Genomic DNA, 23,474 nt, shown 5'->3' with positions numbered 1-23,474 from the left:
GCATGTTCATCCTGTTCACAATATCATAATTATAGTGCCTTAATACTTTTAATCCTGGGATTTGTAGTTTAGGGAGGTAATTAGTTTTCTCTGTGAGAGTGCTCTAATGCAATAGTTCAAGGTAATGCACTAGAGCAGTTGTTCTCAGGCTTTTGATTTCCATGGTGAAATTCCTCTTTGGGACTTATGGGAGATGGTCCAAAACAATAGCATGGTGTGAAGAGCTTGCTCACCATTTGGCAGGTAAGACTGTTTGGATTCACTTTGACTTAGATACCAGGGTTGATACATCTCTGGTGGATGTAACTTTGGCACTTGCTTGTCCAGTGTTGATGGATACCTTTCAATGTGTGCAGCCTAAGGATGTGGATAAGAGAGGACAAGAGAGGAGATTCCATCTGAACACGAGGAAGAACTTCCTGACTGTGAGAGCCGTTCAGCAGTGGAACTCTCTGCCCTGGAGTGTGGTGGAGGCTCCTTCTTTGGAAGTTTTTAAACAGAGGCTGGATGGCCATCTGTCAGGGGTGATTTGAATGCTATATTCCTGCTTCTTGGCAGGGGGTTGGACTGGATGGCCCATGAGGTCTCTTCCAACTCTTTGATTCTATGATTCTAAGATTCTTGTAGTGGTGAGAGCCACAATATGTGCTCTAGACCCTTGCCCTTCCTGGCTCATTAAACAGGTGAGAGGAGGACTGATGGAGTGGATCAGGGAAGTGATCAACACCTCAGGGCAGGGTCCATGCAGGCCTCAAGACGCCTGTGATAAGACCACTTCTTAAAAAACCTTCCCTCAACCCCTCTGTACTGAACAACTACAGACCAGTCTCCAACCTCCCATATTTAGGCAAGCTTCTGGGTTGTGTGGTGGCTTTGCAACTCCAAGGATTCATGGATGAAGCAGATTATTTATTTATTTACTTTGCTTTGCTTATATACCGCTGTTCTCAGCCCAGGGGCGACTCTCATTATCTACATCCATTTCAGTCTGGTTTCACACCTGGTTACAGTCGCCTTGGTGAATGACCTACACAGGGGGGGGGGGGGGAGTGTCCCTGTTGGTTCTCCTGGATCTCTCAGTGGTTTTTGATACCATTGACTATGATATCCTTCTGGGTCACCTTTCTGGGATGTTCTTCAGTGCCTCCCTTCCTAGAGGACTGTACCCAGAAGGTGGTGCTGGGGGACTTCTGTTCGACTCCTTGGTCATTGGCCTGTGGAGTCCTACAGGGCTCTGTGCTGTTTCCATTGCTGTTCAACATATACATGTCATAGGGAGTTTTGGAATGTGGTGTCATCTATACGCAGATGACACCCCATTACTCCTTTCCACATAATTTCAAGGAAGTCGTTCCTGTGCTAAACAGTTGCCTGGCAGCTGTAACAGACTGGATGAGGGCAAACAAATTGAAAGTTGATCCAGACAAAGCAGAGGTGCTCCTAGTCAGTCATAAAATGGATCTGGAGATAGGGATCCAGCCTGTGTTAAATGGGGTCACACTCGCCCTGAAAACACAGGTATGCCATTTGAGGCACCTGAATTCAGCTCTGAACCTGGAGGCCCAGTTATCAATGGTGACCAGGAGTGCTTTTGCATAGTTAAAGCTAGTGCGCCAGCTGCACCCATTCCTGGAGAAGTCAGATATGGTCCTGGTAGTATATGCCTTGGTTACATCCCGATTGGAGTACTGTAATGTGTTCTACATAGGCTGCCTTTGAAAAGTGCTCAAAAACACGTTTGTCCAAAGAGCAGCAGCCAGAGTTCTAACTGGGACTGGCTATAGGGAGCATACAACTTCGCTATTGTGACAGGTCTGCTGGCTTCCATTTCTGGGCACAATTCAACACATTTCTGGGCACAATTCAAAGTGCTGGTTTTGACCTACAAAACCCTATATGGCTCTGGTCTAGGTTATCTGAAGGATCACATCTCTTTCTATGAACCTGGGAAACATCTACAATCTACTGGGGAGGGCATTCTCTTGGTCCCACCACCTATTCAAGCATGCTTGGTGAGAACACAGAAAAGGGACTTTTCAATGGCTGCTCCCAGACTGTGGTACTCCCTCCCAAGAGACCAGGATGGCTCCATCCCTGATGGCCTTCTGCAAGCAAGTCAAGACCTTTTTTTTTTTTTTTTTTTTTTTTTGCCAACAAGCTTTTCAGGAAAGATAAAAGGCAGTCTCTAGGGGGTTGGTTGGGAGCAGGGGGTGGGGGGTGGGGGGAGATAAGTTTTAAAGGCCATTTTAGTTTATTTGCTGTATTTTAATTCCATTTTACCACAGTTACTATTTAATTGTTTTTAAACTTTTGTATTGCTCTTTTTATACTGTCTAGTGTGGACTGATGTTAGGCACCTTGAGTCCCCTTGAGGAGAAAGGTGGGATATAAATCAAGATAATAACAATAATATTAATAATAATATCTGAGTAAATGAAGAAAATAGAGACTTATTCTGTATTTAATTACATGCCATCCCATGACTCAGAAACTATATGTATATATTTTCAATGGAATGATGACCAAATTCGATTGAGTAAATCAAAAACAAAAGCTGACATCCAGTTAATGAATTGCGATGGTGTTGGATTTATATCATCATTGGTCTCATTTACAAGATCAATTATTATCCACAAATCTCACAAAACAACAACTTCCTTGAGGACTCACCCTTTTCATCCCACTCTATGACCATTTAGTACAGTGGTTCTCAACCTGTGGGTCCCCAGGTGTTTTGGCCTACAACTCCCAGAAATCCCAGCCATTTTACCAGCTGTTAGGATTTCTGGGAGTTGAAGGCCAAAACATCTGGGGACTCACAGGTTGAGAACCACTGATTTAGTGACTGGTGGAGACTGAGCGGTACTGGAGAAAATGGCTAGCTATGTTCTCATGGAGGTTGTCACCATTCTATGTCTGGTTATATGAATATTAACAAATACTTCCCTTTGCTGTTCTACTTTTTCAGCCAATTTTATAGTGCCTCAGGTCGTCTCTCCATCTCCCACTTCCTCCTTTGTCTTGAGCTTACTTCAGATGCCGCAAAGTTCAAAGTTTAAAAGGAATTTGAAAAGGAGTAGAATCTTGCTCTTCTCGGTAGTCTTGGACAAACTGCTGCAGCCTCTCCTAGCTTGTGCATACTTCCTCGTTAACAACTTTGGCCATCTTGACCACATTCTGATGTTGCTTAGCTACACATATCCCCATTTCCATGTGTGAAATGTTGGAGGGGTATGTCCCGATACCCATTGTGCCCATGTACCATACCTGTGGAAACATCAAGGAAGAAAATGGAACAGGAGAGAAGACACTTTCCTTGTTTCAGTACCTGAAATAGCATGAAATCTGATATTCTGGTTAAGTGATGTCTCAAACTCACAGCTGCTGGGGGAAATCCATTTCCCTTCATCCAATGCATGTCCTGGATCTTTTTTCAGCCTTCCAGACACCTACTATACAATGGCACACCTGCAGCTATCATAATGGAGAATTGATACAACCCTAAACAAATACATATTAGCACTAATGGCTCTTTGGTAATGGCATGACAGGTGGTGTTATACAGAACGGTGAAGGTGAGAACCTCCGGGGAATATAGACAACATCCAGTCCTTGACTGTTCCAGGTGGCTGGGCCAGCAATGACTAGTTCCCAAATGCCACAGGGAGAGCTTGAGTTCCCTTCAATGTCCAGGAACCAGATGCTGGGACAAGAACTTGGCACCGTCCTTTTCCAATGTTCAGTGCTCTTTGCTTGCATTGATTACTTAATCACAGTTGCTCATCCAGTAGTGAAAACCTATTACTAAGCCACTGAGCAGCAGTAGGGGAAAAATTGAAACACAAGCTTCATCTTGCCTTAAGCAATGGCAGCTGTTATTTTTCATGTTCGTAGGATGGGGAACATAGCCCACATTTTAGCCTTGGCTTTAGAGGAACTATCCAAGGTACTGAACCTTCAAGTTGCCCGGCAGTTATAGTGACCTTGCAAGTTTCATAGGGTTTTATTGGGCAAGGAATACTCATAGATGGTTCCCCTGAAAGGTAGTCTACAGCACTGATATCCATTGGTGGTATCCAATCCAAGTATTTATTATTTATTTTTATTTCGAACATTTTTATTTCAAACATTGATGTGGCATTGAATTATTGCCAATTGTGAGACTCAGGGCGTCTTACAATTGGCAATAATTCAATGCCACATCATAAAATACAGAATAACAAATATACCAATTAAATATGAACATTAATAAATAAATATTAAAACAGTATACTTACACTCTGATTAGGTCAGCCCTAAACAGGGCTGACCTTGCTTCCTAAATCAAGTATCTGTAGACAAATGTGGACTTCAGTAGTCCTCCATATAAACCAGTGGTTCCCAACCTTTTTTTGACCACTTGATCAGGGACCTCTTTGACCAGGGACCACTCTCCAACATTTGTACCGAAAGGGTTATGAATCAGTGTTTGGTCAACTTTAGTTTGGTTATTTGAAGTGCTGATTCAGAAAATGGCATTGGATAGACCACATCAGCTATAGCTTCTGATACAGAAGATATGCCATCCAGTAGTCACCATCTGCTCACCCACATTAGACCATATTTAATAAACTTTGGCACTATAAGGGGGTTTTGCGAGACCAATTGCTCTCATTGCAACAGTGGGCCACGAAACATATTTTCATTCTTGCGGACCACCTCTTCTTGGGAGGAGAGCAATGTCCAATCTCGATAAAATAATAAAGAGTAGAGACATCAGACTGGCAACAAAGATCCGCCTAGTCAAAGCCATGGTATTCCCTGTAGTAACCTACGGATGTGAGAGCTGGACCTTAGGGAAGGCTGAGCGAAGGAAGATCGATGCTTTTGAGCTGTGGTGTTGGAGGAAAGTTCTGAGAGTGCCTTGGACTGCGAGAAGATCCAACCAGTCCATCCTCCAGGAAATAAAGCCCGACTGCTCACTGGAGGGAAAGATACTAGAGACAACGTTGAAGTACTTTGGCCACATCATGAGGAGACAGGAAAGCCTAGAGAAGACAATTATGCTGGGGAAAGTGGAAGGCAAAAGGAAAAGGGGCCGACCAAGGGCAAGATGGATGGATGGCATCCTTGAAGTGACTGGACTGACCTTGAGGGAGCTGGGGGTGGTAACAGCCGACAGGGAGCTCTGGCGTGGGCTGGTCCATGAGGTCACGAAGAGTCGGAGACGACTGAACAAATGAACAACAACAACTGGTCGTCCACAGACCACAGACTGGGAACCACTGATGAAAACATGTATCTGTAGTCAAATGTGGACTTCAGTAGTCCTCCATATAAACCAGTGGTTCCCAACCTTTTTTTGATCAGGGACCTCTTTGACCAGGGACCACTCTCCAACATTCGTACCAAAAGGGTTATGAATCAGTGTTTGGTCAACTTTAATGCTCCACAACCTCCTTCAGGAAGCTTTATGACCTGTTTCTTGGCTTAGTGGGGCTGTCAGTGGATAACAGCATTAGCTCTATTAAGCCAGTATTAGCTCTATTAAGCCAAGAAATGGTTCAAAAATGGTATTCAACTCTCCTAAACTACTGATGAATTTGAAACGATTAGTTCTTGTTGGCAAAGAATGAAAAAAAGTACAAATTCACCTTCCCAGTACTGAGCTAGTGAAAGTGTATTTATTGGGAGCTGGGGGATGGAAAAAGGAGTGGATGTCATTTTCCTAGGTCCAAAGCATTGTCGGGGGACCTGTTCAACAGGAGACCTAATTTGAATTAATGATGCATAACTTTCACCTCCATGTGTAGTTTGGTTTAAAAGGGGGAAAAAACTACGAAGAGCATCCGGTTGATAGCAAAGTCACCTTCCATTTCCAGAGAAGCCAAAGGAAACTGCAACCGCTTCAGAGAGCTTACAAATAAAATTACAGCCCTTGAAAGATTGATTAGCAGAGTCCCAGCTGTCCCATTATCACTAAAGCTTGGATTGATGATGTTCTTAAAAGCCAGCCATGGAATAGAAGGCGCCTGCTGTCACAACGGCCCCCCAGAATGATATTCTGCATTTGGAATCTTTACATAACTGCAATGAGGAGAGAAGTCTGGGAGATTCTTTCTTGACCTTTGTTTAAATAGAGGGGACAGTGCCAGTGGTCAGATTTGGTTGAGTTATACACGACTCCCCTTAAAAGAAAAAAACAGCAACCCATGATTCTTTCAAACTACAGAATTAAAACACTTTAACTGCTAAGACTACATTCCATGGAATTGTGGATTTGTAGTTTGATGGGGCACTAAAGCTCTCCAGCTGAAAATTCTGAATGCCTTAAACTGCAGATCTCAGGATTCCAAAGATGTTGCCATGGTAGTTAAAGTGGAATCAAAGTGATATAATTATGTCATGCGGATAGGGAGAAGTAAATTTCAAGTACATTGTTTGCTATTTTTCATAATTAAAATTATACCTTCCATCAGAGCATATAGAGAGCTACTTCTGTTTGCAGTTTTGTGTAATACTCAAAACTGGATGGACTTTTTTTCCGTGTCAGGAGCAACTTGAGAAATTGCAAGTCGCATCTGGTGTGAGAGAATTGGCCATCTGCAAGGATGTTGCCCAGGGGATGCCCGGATGCTTTTTGATGTTTTTCCATCCTTGTGGGAGGCTTCTCTCATGTCCCCACATGGGGAACTGGAACTGACAGAGGGAGCTTATCCATGATCTCCCTGGATTTGAACCTCTGACTTGTCGGTCTTCAGTCCTGCCGGCCCAAGGATTTAACCCATTGTGCCACAGGTGGAAGGAGCCCCCAGCTGGACGGATTTTCTGTTACCTTTCTAGGTCGATGGATATTGTTGCAATGAGACAAGCAACAACAGCTCGGTTTTCCTGGAAAGAAGCAGTTTCTTTTGCCTTCTTAGAAGAAGGGTGAAATGCACACCACTTAATACGTAGCGCTGCCACCACTAAATATGAAGCGGACAACCCAGGAAATACAGGCAGCAATCTTCAGGCAGGGGGGACTTTTATTTTATTATCCCACCGCTGCAACCAATTAATATGAAGCAAACAACACAATTAATATGAAGATGCCAACAAATGAAACTAGAATTTTGGAGTTCTGGTGTAGATGGAAGACTTCCTCTGTATGCTTGGGAGCAGGTGAGCAACTAGTATCTAATTGTCTCGAAAGGAGGGATTTCTCTAGGTAGCCCTTGATGTTTTATGCTTTCTACTATTTAAAAATTAATGATGAGGTCAGTAAAATGGCTGAATTTGTTGCATCATCTGGTCCATGAGAACATGTTCCCCTAGTTTCCAGTGATTCTATATGGTGCTGTCTCTAGTCATTGTCATTATTCTCTATTAACACTGTGAGTCCAAGAACATTGTGAGTCCCTACCATAAATTGGGTCTCAAATGTACTCAGTTTTCAAAACCAGAGATAGTCCTTCTTCTACTTCTGTTTTCTTTGTGTATCATCCAGCTGGATGAAGAAAAACCAACTGAAACTGAATCCATTTAAGACAGAGGTGCTTACTATTAGGGGTTCTAACCTGGAGTTGGAGATGTGTCAATCAGATCTAGATTGGTTTACACTCCCCCTGAAAGACTACCTTCTCAGCTTGGGAGTGCTCCTGGATCCGTCTCTCCAAATGTTAGCCCAGGTAGGTACAATGATTAGGAGTGGTTGTTATTAGTTTTGGTTGATATGCCAGCTGCACCCCTTCCTAGAATAGGAAGACCTGAAGAAAGTAGTGCAAGTGCTGGTAACCTCAAGATTGGATTTCTACAATGTATTGTATATTGGACTACTTCTGTACTAAGTTTGGAACTCCAAGAAGTTCAAAATATGGCAGCCACATTGCTAATGGGTACATCCAGGTGTGGGCATATTACAACTATACTAAAATCACGCCATTGGCTGCCAATGAGTTTATGGGCAAAGTATAAATTACAAAATACAAGGTGTTGGTTATAGAATAGAGTTGGAAAAGACCACACAGGCTATCCAGTTCAACTCCCTGCCAACCAGGAATTCACAACCAAAGCATCCTTGACAGATAGCCATCTAACTTCTCTTCAAAGAACCTCCAGACTCCTCTATGCTCCAAGGCAGCGTATCCCACTGCTGGACAGCTCTTGAAGTCAGGAAGTTCTTCCTAATGTTTAGCTGGAGTCTTCTTTCCCGAAATTTAACTCCATTCCTCTGTGTCATAGTCTCCAGATCAGCAAAAAACAATGTGGCATCCTTTCAAATATTTAAATATGGCTATCATGTCCCTTCTCAGCATTCATAGGGCTTGATTTCCAAACCTTTGCTTTTGGTCACCCTTCTCTGGACACATTCTAGCCTTCTGACCTCAGGGCCAGTTCACCTACAGGATTCTCCTTTTCCATATAATCCTCCCAATATACTTAGATTGATTTCAAATAGCCAGAATTCAGTTGCCAACCCAGAGGACCTTTTCATCAACCATCCAAAGTATGACTCAGAAGATATCTGACAACAAAATGACCTGTCATAATTTAAGACACAACTGAAGACTTATCTTTTCCAGCAAGCCTAACAAGTCAAATTTAAACAATGAATTTTAACTTTACATGTTATTAGTATAGGTGTTTTAAATGTTCTCTGTTTTTCATATATGTGCTTTTATGGTCTTCTGTTTATCTATTTCTTTTAACTATGTTGTACCCAGCCAAGAGCCATGAGGAGAGGTGGGTGATAAATAAATTATCATTTATCACCACCACTACATTTAGCACTTTTTGGCAAACTGTGGCATGTAGAGGACCCCACAGGCATTAAAAAAGTCTTTGGACTTAGCAAAGTTGCTTGTTCTAACACCAGGGATACTACATTATATTGTCTGTCCAACTTGCAAGCAGATGCACAAGGAATAATCCGCTTTCGTCCATTTTCCCCATTTTCTTCAGATTAATTTCAAGAATTTACCTTGCTTTTCAACAAGGTCAAAGTGGACAAATTTTGTGTTTGGACTGCTGTGTCCAACAAATCTCACCATTAGCTTGTCTGGCTTGGGATGATGGTAGCTATAGGCTGAAAACCTCTGAAATGCCATGGTGGTTGGCATCTTCTATTTATGCTGTTGTGAGCCTTGAAGTCAGTTCCAACTTAAAGTGAATCTTTCATGGGGTTTTCTGGGGTTTAGATGTGTGGCTCATCCAAAGCCAACCAGTGGGTTTCCAGGACTGAACCAGGATTTGACCCTTGGATGCCAGAGTTGTAGACTGGAACCACTCCATCATGCTGGGTTTGCTATATATTCACTTTAAGTCAGCCTTCTCTCTACCTGGTGTTTTCAATGTGAGTTGAGACTGCAGCTCCAATCAAACCTTGACTGCACAGCCACAGAGTGAGCACTGAAAAAGGAGATATTATATTCACCTCTTGGTCAGTATCTGCTCCTCCTCTCCTCCTCTTCCTCCTTCAAACCAGGTCCTTTTCTCCACCAACATTTGGATGTGCAGGAGCCTGGTGATAAAGACAGACGCACACACAAACCACTGCAGGAAAACAGTGAAAAGGGCTTGTCAGAAATGAAACATGGCCCAAAGTCCAGCTTCCCAGAATGTAGCCAAAGCCATTGTCTGTTGCTTACCTCAACAGCCATGTTCAAAAAGGACCGCTTTGTTCTGGACACAGAGGACCTGCTGCTTTGGGTTTTGTCCTGCATTACTCATTGTTTCCACACTAGTAACGCCATCAATTTGTTCTGTGGCAGTAATAGAAACAAAAGGAGATGAAAAAGAAGTTTCCTGCATTTTTATCCCTTCCAGCCAACTCACATCAGGCACTAAAAATTTACCAGGAGAACAATTTCATTTAGAATGACAGAAAATGGGAGATCTCAGGAAAGCCTAGCTCATAACTGTTATACATGGAAATGGCAGGAAATTTTATTCCCTAAAGATGGTTTGACCACATTCAGTGTGTTTCAGGAAGATAATTCCATGGATGAAATTTAACTTGGAAATTATTCAGAAGAATGTGAGTGCATGATTATCTGGATCCAGCACAGTTTGGCTTTAGGCTGGGACATGGAACTGAAACAGCCTTGGTCACCTTAGTAGATGATCAGATGATCTACACCAGGAACTGGACAGGGAGAGTGTGTCCCTGTTGCTTCTCCTCGACCTCTCAGTGGCCATTGATACCATAGACCACAGTATCCTTCTGGGCTGCCTCGCGAGGTCTTGAAGGTACTGTTTTATAGTGGTTCCAGTCCTTCCTGGAGGAACGTTCCCAGAAAGGTGTTGTTGGGGGATACCTGCTTGGCCCCATGGCCTTTGCTCTGTGGGGTACCGAAGGGTTCAATGTTGTCTCCCATGTTGTTTAACATCTACATGGAGTTGCTGGTTCAGCGTTGTCCTCATGTTGTTTAACATCTACATGAAGCTGCTGGTAGAAATCATCCGGAGTTTTGAAGTTCGATGTCATCAGTACGTAGATGATATTCAACTCTATCACTCCTTTCCACCTGCTGCGAAGGAGGCTATTCAGGTCCTGAACCGGTGCTTGGCAGCTATGATGGTCTGGATGAGGGTGAACAAATTGAAATTGAATCCAGACAGGACAGAGGTCCTCCTGGTCAGTCAAAAAGCCAAATAGAGCATAGGGTTACAGCCTGTGCCGGATGAGGTTACTCTCCCCCTGAAGATACAGGTTAGCAGCTTGGGAGTTCTCCTGGACTCATTGCTGAGCCTGGAACCCCAGGTTTCAGTGGCGGCCAGGGAAGTCTTTGCACCATTAAAACTTGTGCACCAGTTGCACCTGTACCTTGAAAAGTCAGGCTTGGCTATGATGGTCCACACTCATTACATCCTGAATAGACTACTACAATGCACTCTACATGGGGTTGCCTTTGAAGACTGTTCAGAAGCTTCAAGTGGTACAATGGGCTACAGCCAGATTGCTCACCAGAGTGGCATACAGGGAGCATACAACCCCCCTGTTGCGTCAGCTCCACTGGCTGCCAAGCGCAATTCAAAGTGCTGGCTTTAGACTATAAAGTCCTAAACCAGTGGTTCTCAATCTGTGGGTCCCCAGTTGTTTTGGCCTACAATTCCCAGAAATCCCATAGTTAACCAGTTATTAGGATTTCTGGGAGTTGAAGGCCAAAACATGTCGGGACCCAGAGGTTGAGAACCACTGCTCTAATTGGTTCCGACCCAGCTTACCTGTCCGAACACATCTTTCCCTATGAACCACCTTGGAGGTTAAGATCTTCTGGGGTGGCCCTGCTCTCGGTACCACCTCCTTCACATGTGCAATTGGTGGGGATGAGAGACAGGGCCTTTTCAGTAGTGGCCACTCAGCTATGGAACTTCCCTAGTGAAATCAGACCAGCGCCCCCCCCCCCTTCTTGGCCTTCAGAAAGGAAGTGAAGACATGACTGTGAGACCAAGCCTTTGGTCAGTAAAGTAATGCAGAGCTAGAAATGGACATGGAATATATGCAATTGACAACTGGAATGGCTATGGATTACGATTTTGGATTGCATGGTTTTAAAATGTTATTGCTAAAATGTTTTGATTCTATGATTTTAATGTAATTGTTTCTTTAATTTATTGTTTGTTTATATGGCATTGAAGTGTTGCCGATCTGTAAGGTCACTCTGGGTCTCCTTCAGGATGTGAAGGGTGGGATATAAATATATGGTAAATAAATAAATAATTCATTTACACTATAGAATTAATGCAATTTGATACTCTGATTTCATAGCTCTGTCATGGGAGTTGTGGTTTTACCAGGTCTTTAGCCTTCTCCACCAAAGAGTGCAGGAGCCTCACCAAAAATACATCTCCCAGGATTGTATAGCATTGAGTCATGGAAGTTAAAGTACTGTCAAGCTTCATTAATTCTACAATATATATTATAGATGAACCTTAAATAATAGAAAATTCTACAGAGGTAAAGGTCATTTAGAACCTCTGGTTAAAGGGAATGAGATTTGTTACTTGGTTGAAATCTTTAATTTTTTTGGTTGAAATCTTTAATTTTTTTAAACTAGCTAAAAACATGAATTAGCAGCATATGTTTAATTGCTGAGAAAGCCAGTGCAGCGTTGGACTTGGAATCTAGGAGACTATGGTTCAACTCTCACTAGGATACATTTCACTTAAAATCATAAATAAAAGCCTTTCAGGATTTCATTCTTACACAGATGTGAAATGTCACTATCTCTGTGGATATGCAGTTATTTTTCTCCAAAATGGATTGCCTTCATGAGATCAGCAAAAGTAATTCTGTTAAAGAATTATTTCCTTTAACAGAGATAGATCTCTTACTTTATTTAAAAATAACTACATCCCCTTGTCCCCAGACACTTTAATCATCTTGGTTTTTTAAATAATTGTTTTAAGACACTGTTGTAGGAAGACAGCATTTTAAAAAACAGAGCAAAACAGTATACAGTATTCCTGTGTCCGTGTGTGCCTTCAAATTGCCTGTCAACTTATGAAGACACCATGAATTTTCCTGGGACTTTGAAATCTGTACCATACAGCTCTTATGCTGTAGATCAGGAGAATGCATGAGAGCATGATACGTGTGTGTGCCTTCAGATCACTTGTAGACTTAGAGGAGAATCCTAGGAATCTCATAGTTTTCCTTAGGCAAAGAACACTAAAAGGTTGTTTTATCAGCTCCTTCCTTTGAATATAGCCTCTAGTACCTGCTATTTATTAGCACTCTCTCATCCAAGTGCTAACAGGTGCTGACCCTGCTTAGCCTCCACATAAAAGATTTTTTGGGGGAAACATCCATATAGGTTGCTCTAAGTTTTTTGGGCTGTATGGGCATGTTCCTGAAGCATTCTCTCCTGTTTCGCCTGCACCTACGGCAGGCATCCTCAGAGGCTGTGAGGTTTGTTGGAAACTAGGCAAATGGGGTTTATATATCGGTGGACTGTCCAGGGTGGGAGAAAGAACTCTTGTCTGTTGGACGTAGGTGTGAATGTTTCAATTGGCCACCTTGATTAGCATTTAATGACCTAGCAGTTTTCAAAGTGTGACTTCTTACTGCCTGGGGGAATGCTTTGTTGAGAAGTGATTAGCTGGCCCTGATTGTTTCTTGTCTGGAATTCCCATTTTTGAGTGTTGCTCTTTATTTACTGTCCTGACTTTAGAGTTTTTTAATACTGGTAGCCAGATTTTGTTTATTTTCATGGTTTCCTCCTTTCTGTTGAAATTGTCCACATGCTTGTGGATTTCAGTGGCTTCTCTGTGTAGTCTGACATGGTGGTTGTGAGAGTGGTCCAGCATTTCTGTGTTCTCAAATAATACGCTGTGTCCAGGTTAGTTCATCAAGTGCTCTGCTATGGCTGACTTCACTGGTTGAATTAGTCTGCAGTTTCTTTTCACTTTCCTTGATTTCTGTTTGGGTGCTGTTTGGGTGCTTAGCTATGTAGACTTGTCCACAGCTAAGAAACAATCAGGGCCAGCTAGTCATCTTCCAAGAAAGGAGTCCCCCAAGCAGGAAGCAGCCAAGCTTTGAAGCTGCAAGGCTATTCAATACTAATCAAGGTGATCAATTGGAACAGTCACACTTGCCTCAAACAGAAGAGTTGTTTCTCCCACCCTGGACATTCCACAGATATTTAAACCTCACTTGCCCAGTTTCCAACAGACCTCTCAACCTCTGAGGATGCCTGCCATAGATGTGGGTGAAACACTAGGAGAGAATTCTTCTGTAACATGGCCATGCAGCCAGGAAAACTCACAGCAAACCAGTAATTACTGCCATGAAAGCCTTCAACAACTCACTGAACATCCATATAGTTTTTTTAAACTGAGTAAAAATGAGATGAGGGGCCCACCTTGTGTCAGTTCTCTGCCACTGCACAGTATACCCAGTGCTCCGCTATGAATATTGTAAGCCATGATGAAAAACAAACACTTTCAACATGTCATATTAATGTTTTTGCACACAGAAATTGTTTTCAGTCTTCTGCCTGCCCTGTTTCTCAGTTCTAATTTTAAAAGACAAGTGGGTGGTCTCATGCAAAGCTCATCAGATTTGTGTGGGAATATAAAGCAAAACTAGAACCACTCCAAACATCCAAACAGACCTCAAAGGAATCAGGGAAGTCAGCATATGGATTCAAAATATGCCCCTATTCAGAAGATCCTCAACTGCATTTTAACTGTTAGGAAACTCTCACAACTGAAAGCCCCTGGCAATATGTATGGCTCATGCACACTTCACTTTCAGTGCTAGGGTTAGCTCAGAAATAGGCAACACATATTGGGTTCATATCTTCCATCCATCTCTGAGCTCCAAGTTATGTATACTGGAATAGATCTACAAGAATATCCAGGAAAATCCACTCTTTAGTGGGCTGGAAATTCACTCTTGATTTGAATGCAGCTCTTTAGTACAGTTCTTCTTAGGCTGGACTCTACTCACAGGCTTGGAACCAATAAAGGTCATGTACATCTCAGGACCAAAAGTAATATCAAGAGTGATTTCAATTCTCAGATGACAATAAATCCACCAGCCAGCCCTGTTTTCGTGGACGTTCTCAGTCCACGCACAGATCAAAACTTGCTTGGCTTCTGTGGCATCATGTTCTTCAGAACACACTTGGCAAGGAGGAAAAGGAAGGATATAAATAAAGGGGATTATAATCATTGATCAGGCTTGATCCTTCTTAGATCCCAAGGTCAGACCGGGTCTGGTACCCACAGGGTTGATGCTAATATGATGGTGATTTATAACACCCTTCCACCAAAGGGCAGAATGCACACTATGGCAAATTAGTGGAAACAAAAGAATTGTTACTAATGTGTTACTAATGTTGATGTTTTCTTCTGGTATGTTTGGGTCTGGAGGGACTGCACCTCAAAATGGTAAAACTAGAGCATTTCTATATAGCTTGGCTCTTTCTTGCAGCTCCATTTGTAAAACAAAACAAACATTTTTTTAAACTTCCATTTTTATTATATGAAGCATGACAAATTTATCCCAAAGTTATGTATAAATATTTTATGCTCCTTGGGTAACAAATGTTCTTTCAATCTGCAAAGGGAATGTAAATATAGCTGTCCTCCACATTTGCAGGTTAAGCATTCGTAGATTTCATTATTTGTGATTGCTGTATTTGCTATTACGTCTGTTGCTGTCCTATGTGCAGCTAAAAAAAAGTTCTCTCCAGGCAATGTTAGGTCACTTCCTTGTTGGAAGCTGACCACAGACTCATGCTGCAGGACCAAGAGACGCTAGACAAGTCCTCCCTTGAGTAATAAAATAGCAACTGTGATTTTTATTTATACTTGCAGTTTTTCTGCTTAGAACTCTCCAACCCGAATCCCCACAAATATGGACGGATTACTGTATTGCCTTTTCCCATAATTTTCCAAAAGAAACTCTTGATTTTTTCCCTCATGGCTTCATAATTTCCATACATCTCACCCTTCTGGCCAGACCTCTGTGTCTTTACCTATCTATTGGATAGTGGTGATCTGACCACAGCAGCACAACCGATTATAACAGTAGTAGTTGTCTTTATCCAAGCATCTTTTACCTTCAGCACGGACAGGAAAGAAAAATTCACCTTTTCCCCACCTGCAGGAGGCCAAAACCTCAAACCTTAATCAATGTGATCTAGTCCGCTAAACTACCTGTTCTTTACAGTGGCCACAGCAGTAGAAAGCTAGCGGAACTGTCTGTGATGATTAAATAGAAAACAGAGAGCATATTAGAATGACCCTGGATTTTGAAGAAACCCACTAGTTCATTTAGCTGCCAATGGGAATTGAGGACAAGAAGTGGTAAAAAGAAAAAAATAAATAAGCCATATTAAAAAATATATCCAAGGTCCTTCCCTGCAGTACTCTTCTTCAGAGCCCCTAAATCAGGTGCTACACTTCAAGCCTCGCAAGTTATTTTCTCAGCCATCTGTGGCCAAAATTATAGAGGCCCCAAAGATCCCAACGTTCTGTCCAATCAGCTTCATTTGGTTCCAGAATTCAACTCGTCGGGAATCGTGCCAGTAACCCAAGTTGCCATCGATGAAGAGAATGACCAGAGGGAGAATGACTGACAGGATCTGGGCAGCTGGGGTGATGTAGTATCCGGAGAGGAAAGAGAGGGCAAGGACCCCATAGAGCACAAAGAGAAGTTGCAGGGCAATTTCCCCACCAGGTATGCCACTGAGATAGGCATGGCGGTCTTCCTTACTGTGCTGAAGGGAGTAGGCCTAGAAAAGAAAGAGAGATGCATGGAGAAAGTAGCTGGGAAAGAGCGCTTCTAGAGCCAAGTCTCAAACCTTGGCAGAGCCAGGTTAGGGATGCAACACACAGAAAAGTGATGGTTTGGGGCTCCAAAATATAGAATAATGGAGTTGGAAGAGACCACAAAGGCAATCCAGTCCAACCCCCTGCCATTCACGGAACACACAATCAAAGAATTGCCGATAGATGGTCAGTCCAGCCAGTTCAAAAATCTCCAGAGAATGAAACTCCACCACACTCCAGGACAGCATAATCCACTGTTTAACACAGGCATGGGAAAACTTCAACACTCTAGGTGTTTTGACTTTCAACTCCCACACTTCCTAACAGCTGATAAGAAAGCTGGGATTTCTGGGAGTTGAGGTCCAAAACACCTGGAAGGCTGAAGATTGCCCATGCCTAGTTTAACAGCTTTGTCAAGAATTTTTTCCTAATGTTTAGGTAGAATCTCTTTTTCTGCAGTTTGAATCTATTCCTCTGTGTTCTAGTCTCTAGAGCAGCAAAACAAACATATTTCTTCCAATCTCGAATCTAAAATGGTTCACATCAAATTTAAAAGCAAAATATAGCAAACACCTACATTTGGCCCACAGTATCCAAGGAATCTGTGCATGGATTCAACCATCCATGGCTTGAAAATACTCCAAACAATAACAAAATTCCAGAAGGCAAACCTTGATTCCGGCATTTTCTATAAGGGACATCATTTTGCCATGACACTAAAGTAATACTGATGTGCTGTCATGAAGAATAGTGAGCAGGAAAAATAACTTACTATCCTGGCTGGGACTTCTGGAAGTTGAAGTCCAAAATATTCAGTAAGTCAAAGATCCATCGAATCAGTGTATTCTGCTTGCATGTCTATGTGGCATTCTTTCGAGTGTTTCATTGATTTTTGACCTTCCAATTGACCCAAGATGCCTACGGCCAGTCTCAGTTCTATTTTTAAAACCTCTAACGTTAGCAAATTTTGTTTATGGGAACAGAAGCAAGGGGTATTTGGAATATTTTAGAGAACATACCACACAAATGAGGTAGATACCAATGAAAACCTGCCCAGTGGACTGCAGTGATCTGTTCCGGGGTTTCTGGCGATAGATCTCTCCAGCGCCACTTGCCAAGACGAGGAGACCACCAATTATGGCTATCGTCCGTGAATACATCCTAACCTGTGTGGGAACCACAAAACAGACAGGAAAATTAAACAAAACACAACAAGTATAATGGAAGGAAGGCTACTGGTTTTCTGCATGATATGTATGGTTAATAATGGGGCCCAAATTCAACCACTAGTCCCAGCTGGTGTGGACCCATTGAATCCATGGGATTTGTAGGAACTTGATTCAGTGCATCTATTCTGATTGGGATTAGCAAATGCAATTAAAGACTTGGCTTCAAGCCACCATTATTTCCATTGATTGATTCACTATTTATCAACTGATAAGAAGAACAAATATTTCTCTACTCTACTTTAGAAATGATATATTTTTCTGAAAAACAGGAAAGCTGGTGGCGCAGTTCAGGCATAAAAAACTCATCATATTTAGCAGAAGTAAATACACAATCTATACACCTTTTCTCCTCAAATTCTGGATTAGTCTAAAATGTCTTAAAAGCTGGTGGCACAGTTCAGGCATACAAAACTCATCATATTTAGTACAAGCAAACACACCACCTATAAATTTTCTCTCCTCTACTTCTGAATGAGTCTAAAACATCTTAAATTAACTGCAGTTTCCCACTGACCATAGTTTCCTATCACTTCTCATTTTCAAAATAATGGACACTAGATCAAGATAGATTGGTGGTTCTCAATCTGTGGGTCCCCGGATGTTTTGGCATTCAACTTCCAGAAATCCTAACAGCTGGTAAACTGGCTGAGATTTCTGGGAGTAGTAGGCCAAAATACCTGGGGACCCACAGGTTGGGAACCACTGGAATAGATCAAGATCTTAAACCATGATTTGGACATAAGGGGAAAGGAAGAGTTCACATTAAGATGTGGCAAAGGAAAACAGTAATGTGAGCATGGAGAAGGCAGTCATGAAGTTCATGCAGGTTTGAAATCATTGAGAAAACACATGTGCATGTCAGGACCTGATCAAATTAAGTCAAGTTAAATAGGGTGAGAACCTGGGGTGTAAATGGGGCAGTGGGTACTAGCAAAATCCATGTAGTCCAGTGAGAAACCAGGGATGTGCTCCAAAACAAAGGGAAAATTATGTCCTGGTAGATCACTGGGTTATCTGTAGCTCATATTGTTTATACGGTTTTATACTGTTTATACTGTGTTATATTGTTATTATTACATTACTGTTAATTGTATATTTATGTTTTGATGTGGGCGCCATGGGGTGCCACTTTGTTAGCCGTCCTGAGTCCCTCTGCGGAGGTTGAGAAAGGACGGGATATAAAAGCCCTAAATAAATAAATAAATAAATTAGCAAGAATGTTTGGCTTTCACCTAACAGCAGGAACTAGATAACACCCACATCCAATCAATTCCTTAAATTATACTAATGAAGTGAACAGAGCTTGGGGAAACCAGACATAGATTTACAGTTGGTAGGAGAATTAGTTGAATGCTGTTGCAATACTCAAGACAACTTCCTATGATCCAAATTCTTCTATTGTAAATTTGGCACTTGGGGGACATGACAAGGTCCTAGTAAGCAAACGTGTCCATCACTGATGAATAAAAAAAGAAAGCTGCCTTGTATTACATTAAGCTATTTGTCAACCTAGTTCTCTACAATCTACTCTGACAGGTAACTACTCTCTAGGGCAGTGGTTCTCAACCTGGGGTCCCCAGATGTTTTTGGCCTCCAACTCCCAGAAATCCTAACAGCTGGTAAACTGGCTGGAATTTCTGGGAGTTGTAGGCCAAAAACAACTGGGGACCCCAGGTTGAGAACCACTGCTCTAGGGTATCAAGCAGAAGTCTTTAGGATATCAACTGCTCCCAATTCCTTTTTTAAAATGGATGAAACCGGAATGAAATTTTGAACATACATGGTTTCCCACTCATATACAGCTCCTTCCTTTCCTAGTACAGTCTTATAACCATCTTTGAGGATCAGTAAGCCCAGCATGTTTTCACCTTCAGCCAATCTCCGTAGTGAGTGTAGCCTCCAATATATGCTGCATATGTGCTGACCACAAGCTGTAGGGCAGCCCCCAGGGCAAACCACCGGCGCTTTACTCCAAAGGACATGAAACTGGCACAGAGCACTGCGGCACCCATGTCAAAGTAGAGAAATGGGACCTGGATATCTGGTTTTCTGGGTAAGGAAATAAATGCAGAAAATTAATTGGTGTGCTTTGTTTTTTATTCTGAATAAAGACTTAATTGTAGGGGATGAAAAGATACCCAGTCTAGGGCTCTAAATACAACATTAAAGAAAATTGGCGACCCAACATTAAGAGTGTTCTTTGTGTCATCTGTTATTCAAATTTCTCTTGAGTTCAGAGTCTCAAGGTTTCAGAAAGGAGAAGCAGTTACAAGGCAGGGAGGAAAACATCTGGTTTTTATTTGCACTTTCAGATACCAAAAACTCCAGCCCTCATGACCAATGGTAAGATATTGTGGGTGTTGCAGCACAAAACATCTGGAGCCCCAAAGGTTTCTCAGTCATATGGAACTTACTTCTACAAGATACAACATGGAAACTCTAAACTCAAGAGAGATTTGACTGAGAGATATCACAGAGAACGCTCTAACTCCAGTACCTCCATCCCAAACATTACCAGCTACATTTGATGCATCACTTCTCTTTTATTTATGCAATGTTCTGTCATCCTCTCTTCCTCTCACTAGAATTATATATCCCAGTATAACACACTGAAAGCATTGACAAGAACTACATGTATCTACTATCTATGAATACTCTTTAGAAGCTACCTGACTACATGGATATGCATCAAGTTGAGTATCAATGTGCTGGCAATGGCTTTCATAGCCGGAATCACTGAGTTGCTGTGAGTTTCTTTAGGACAGTATGGCCATGTACCTCTAAAGATGCCAGAAATTCTGAAGATGCCAGCCACAGAGGCAGGTGAAGCATCAGGAGAGAATGCTTCTGGAACATGGCCATACAGTCTGAAAAACTCAGAGCAACCCAAATTGAGTATCCCTTATCTGGAAAGTCAAAATGTGAAAAGCTCCAAAATCCAGATGGTTGATTGAGATAGTGACACCTCTGCTGTCTCATGGTTCAACATACACAAAATTTTGGTTAATGCACATAATTATATAAAAGATTGTGTATAACATTAATTTCAAGCTATGAGACTATGGCAGGCATGGGCAAACTTCAGCCCTCCAAGTGTTTTGACTTCAACTCCCACAGTTCTTAACAGCCCACTGACTGTTAGGATTGTGGGAGCTGGAAATACAAACATCTGGAGGGCCGAAGTTTGCCCATGCCTGGACTAAGGTACTCATGAAACAATAAATGAGACCTGTCTTTAGACATGGGACCCATTGCCAAAGTGTTCCAAAATCTGGAGAAAGAAAAACCCCTGAAATCCAAAACGCTTTTGGTCCCACGCATTTTGGATAAACGATATTCAAACAAATATCAACCCTTTTCTGTAGATTAGGTGGTGGATTAGGAGTGCATCTATGCTGTAAACGTAATCCAGTGGGACACCACTTTAACTGCTGGGGGTGGTGGGATACTTAGTTTACAGAGGCACCATCACTTTTGGGCAGAGAAAGCTAAGGAACATGGAAAACTACAGCTCCAAGCAATCCACAGCATTGAAAGTGGTATGAAACTGGATGAATTCTATGGTGTAGATCAGGAATAGGCAAACTTCAGCCCTCCGGATGTTTTTAACTTCAGCTCTCAGAATTCCCAGCAGTCACAAACTATGTTCAATGTATTGTCGAAGGCTTTCATGGCCGGAATCACTGGGTTGCTGTAAGTTTTTTAGGCTGTATGTCCATGTTCCAGAAGCATTCTCTCCTGATGTTTTACCTGCATCTATGGCAGGCATCCTCAGAGGTTGTGAGGTCTGTTGGAAACTAGGAAAAAGGGGTTTATATATCTGTGGAATGTCTAGTGTGGGAGAAAAACTCTTCTCTGTTGGAGGTAGGTGTGAATGTTTCAACTGGCCACCTTGAGTGACATTTAATGACTTAGCAGTTTTCAAGGTGTCACCTCTTACTGCCTGGGGGAATCCTTTGTTGAGAGGTGATTAGCTGTCCCTGATTGTTTCTTTTCTGGAGTTCCCCTATTTTTGAAAGTTGTTCTTTATTTGCTGTTATGATTTTGGAGTTTTTAAAATACAGGTAGACAGATTTTGTCTACTTGTTTCCTCCTTTCTATTGAATTTGTCCACATGCTTGTGGATTTCAATGGCTTCTCTGTGTAGTCTGACATGGTGGTTGTTGGAGTGGTCCACCATTTCTGTGTTCTCAAATAATATGCTGTGTCCAGGCTGGTTCATCAAGTGCTCTGCTATGGCTGACTTCTCTGGTTGAAGTAGTCCGGAGTGCCTTTCCTGTTCCTTGATTTGTGTTTGGGCAATGCTGCGTTTGGTGATTCCTATGTAGACTTGTCCACAGTTGCATGGTATACGGTAGACTCCTGCAGAAGTGAGAGGACCTCTTGTCCTTTGATGAATGTAGCATTTGTTAGATTTTCTTGGTGGGTCTGTAGATAGTTTGTATGTTGTGTTTCCTCATCAGCTTCCCTATGCGGTCAGTGGTTCCCTTGATGTATGGCAAGAACACTTTTCCTCTGGGTGGATCTTTGTCTTTATTCTCGTGGCTTGTTCTCGGTCTTGCAGCTCTTCTGATGTCTGAGGTGGAGTATCCATTGGCCTGTAGACAATTGGCCTGTAGCTCCCACAGAGAAGAGCCCTTTGTCTCATCCTGGTCATTCCAGAGATATATAAACCTTTTTTCCTAGTTCCAACAGACCTCACTACCTCTGAGGATGCTTGCCATAGATGCAGGTGAAATGTCAGGAGAGAATGCCTCTAGACCATGGCCATATAGCCCGAAAAAACCTACAACAACCCAGTGATTCCGGCCATGAAAGCCTTTGACAATACGTTCAAAACCTTGCTTGGTCATAAAAACCCATTACCTAGCGCAAGGTCACACATTCTCAGCCTCAAAGGAAGGTCCTTCTCAACAAATCTTGCTAAGAAAACTCCATGAGAGGCTCGCCATAAGTGGGAAACTACTGGTAGGGGACAATAACAACGACAAACAACCCTTCCAAGGCGCCTCTGCCCACTTTTAGCCTTCTCCTCCTCCCCCCTCGTTCCCAAACCCCCAAATAATGAGAGTTGGCGTGTGTTGAGGGGGGGGGGGGTGGCCTCTCTGCGCATGCTCAGAGGCGCCCCCCACTCGCTTGCTCACCGCCGGGCCTCTGCGCGCTCGGCGTTGAGGAGGAGGCTGCTGAGGCAGTGCCAGAACGGGAAGCGCGTGAGCAGCACCGAGCCCACCCGCATCAACAGGCGCAGCGCCCCGCGCCTCCGCCGCCCGGAACCCCCGCTGCCCGCCGCCATCTTCTGCCAGGGCGGAACCACGGGCCCGGCACTCTATCGCCAGCCCAGCCAGCGCGGGTCCGTCTCCGCCTCACTCCCTCTTCCAGTCCGGTCCAAAAATAGTCCCGGGCTGGAACAAACTCCTAAAGACGCAAGGTTCCGCGCTGCTCACCTAGTTCCAACAAGGAACCCATTCGCCTCAGCTTCAGCGGCTCCCTTTCCCTTCGCAGCTTAAAGGGACAGGCTTGTATTTTGTTTAGTGATTCCTTCTGTGCCATTAATGCAGGCATGGGCAAACTTCGGCCCTCCAGGTGTTTTGGACCTCAACTACCACAATTCCTAACAGCCAGCCGGAGTGAAGAAGGGGAGCCAGGAAGAGGGGAAGGGAAGGGAGGGAGAGAGGAGGAAAGAGACACAGGGTTCAGTAACAAACCTCATACTCCAGGCCTGGGCTTACTTGGACCCACCAGGCATTTTGGACTTCAACTCCCACAATTCCTAACAGCCATGCTGTTCTGGCTGTTAGGAATTGAGGTCCAAAATGTCTGGAGAACCCAAGTAGGCCCAGGCCTGCACTCATATACAAACAACACACACACACACATATATACACTCATATATACATACACATATAAACACATAAATACATATATACACATACATAACACACACGCATATGCACATGCACAGATACACATACATACACATATACACATGCAAACCACATA

At 42.8% G+C, this 23,474-nt stretch overlaps 1 protein-coding gene across 2 annotated transcripts; it reads right to left on the bottom strand.

The window, feature by feature from the left end:
* Nucleotides 1-14,927: 14,927 nt before the first annotated feature.
* TMEM101 (transmembrane protein 101) lies at nt 14,928-22,841 on the bottom strand. Of its 2 annotated transcripts, none has more exons than XM_060780807.2 (4): nt 22,619-22,841; nt 19,343-19,523; nt 17,265-17,411; nt 14,928-16,208 (listed from the first exon to the last, which is right to left on the bottom strand). In XM_060780807.2, the coding sequence occupies exons 1-4, from the start codon at nt 22,765-22,767 to the stop codon at nt 15,900-15,902; spliced, it is 786 nt and encodes a 261-aa protein (XP_060636790.2). In that variant the 5' UTR covers nt 22,768-22,841; the 3' UTR covers nt 14,928-15,899. The 2 variants fall into 2 exon arrangements, with proteins under 2 accessions (XP_060636790.2, XP_060636791.2); XM_060780808.2 differs by lacking the exon at nt 22,619-22,841 and adding an exon at nt 22,341-22,549.
* Nucleotides 22,842-23,474: the final 633 nt, after the last annotated feature.

The sequence above is a fragment of the Anolis sagrei genome, chromosome 6 (assembly GCF_037176765.1).
Source record: "Anolis sagrei isolate rAnoSag1 chromosome 6, rAnoSag1.mat, whole genome shotgun sequence".
Lineage (NCBI taxonomy): Eukaryota > Metazoa > Chordata > Lepidosauria > Squamata > Dactyloidae > Anolis > Anolis sagrei.
The sequence above is the reverse complement of the archived record's forward strand: the minus strand, read 5'-3'. Positions and strand labels throughout refer to the sequence as shown.

Excerpts from the sequence above, each read along its gene's own strand:
- TMEM101 (XM_060780807.2), bottom strand. The coding sequence starts at position 22,767 with ATGGCGGCGGGCAGCGGGGGTTCCGGGCGGCGGAGGCGCGGGGCGCTG. Across the intron at positions 17,412-19,342 it reads ACTACGGAGATTGGCTGAAG|GTTAGGATGTATTCACGGAC; the intron begins GTGAAAACATGC and ends GTTCCCACACAG. Across the intron at positions 16,209-17,264 it reads GTATCTACCTCATTTGTGTG|GCCTACTCCCTTCAGCACAG; the intron begins GTATGTTCTCTA and ends TTTCTTTTCTAG.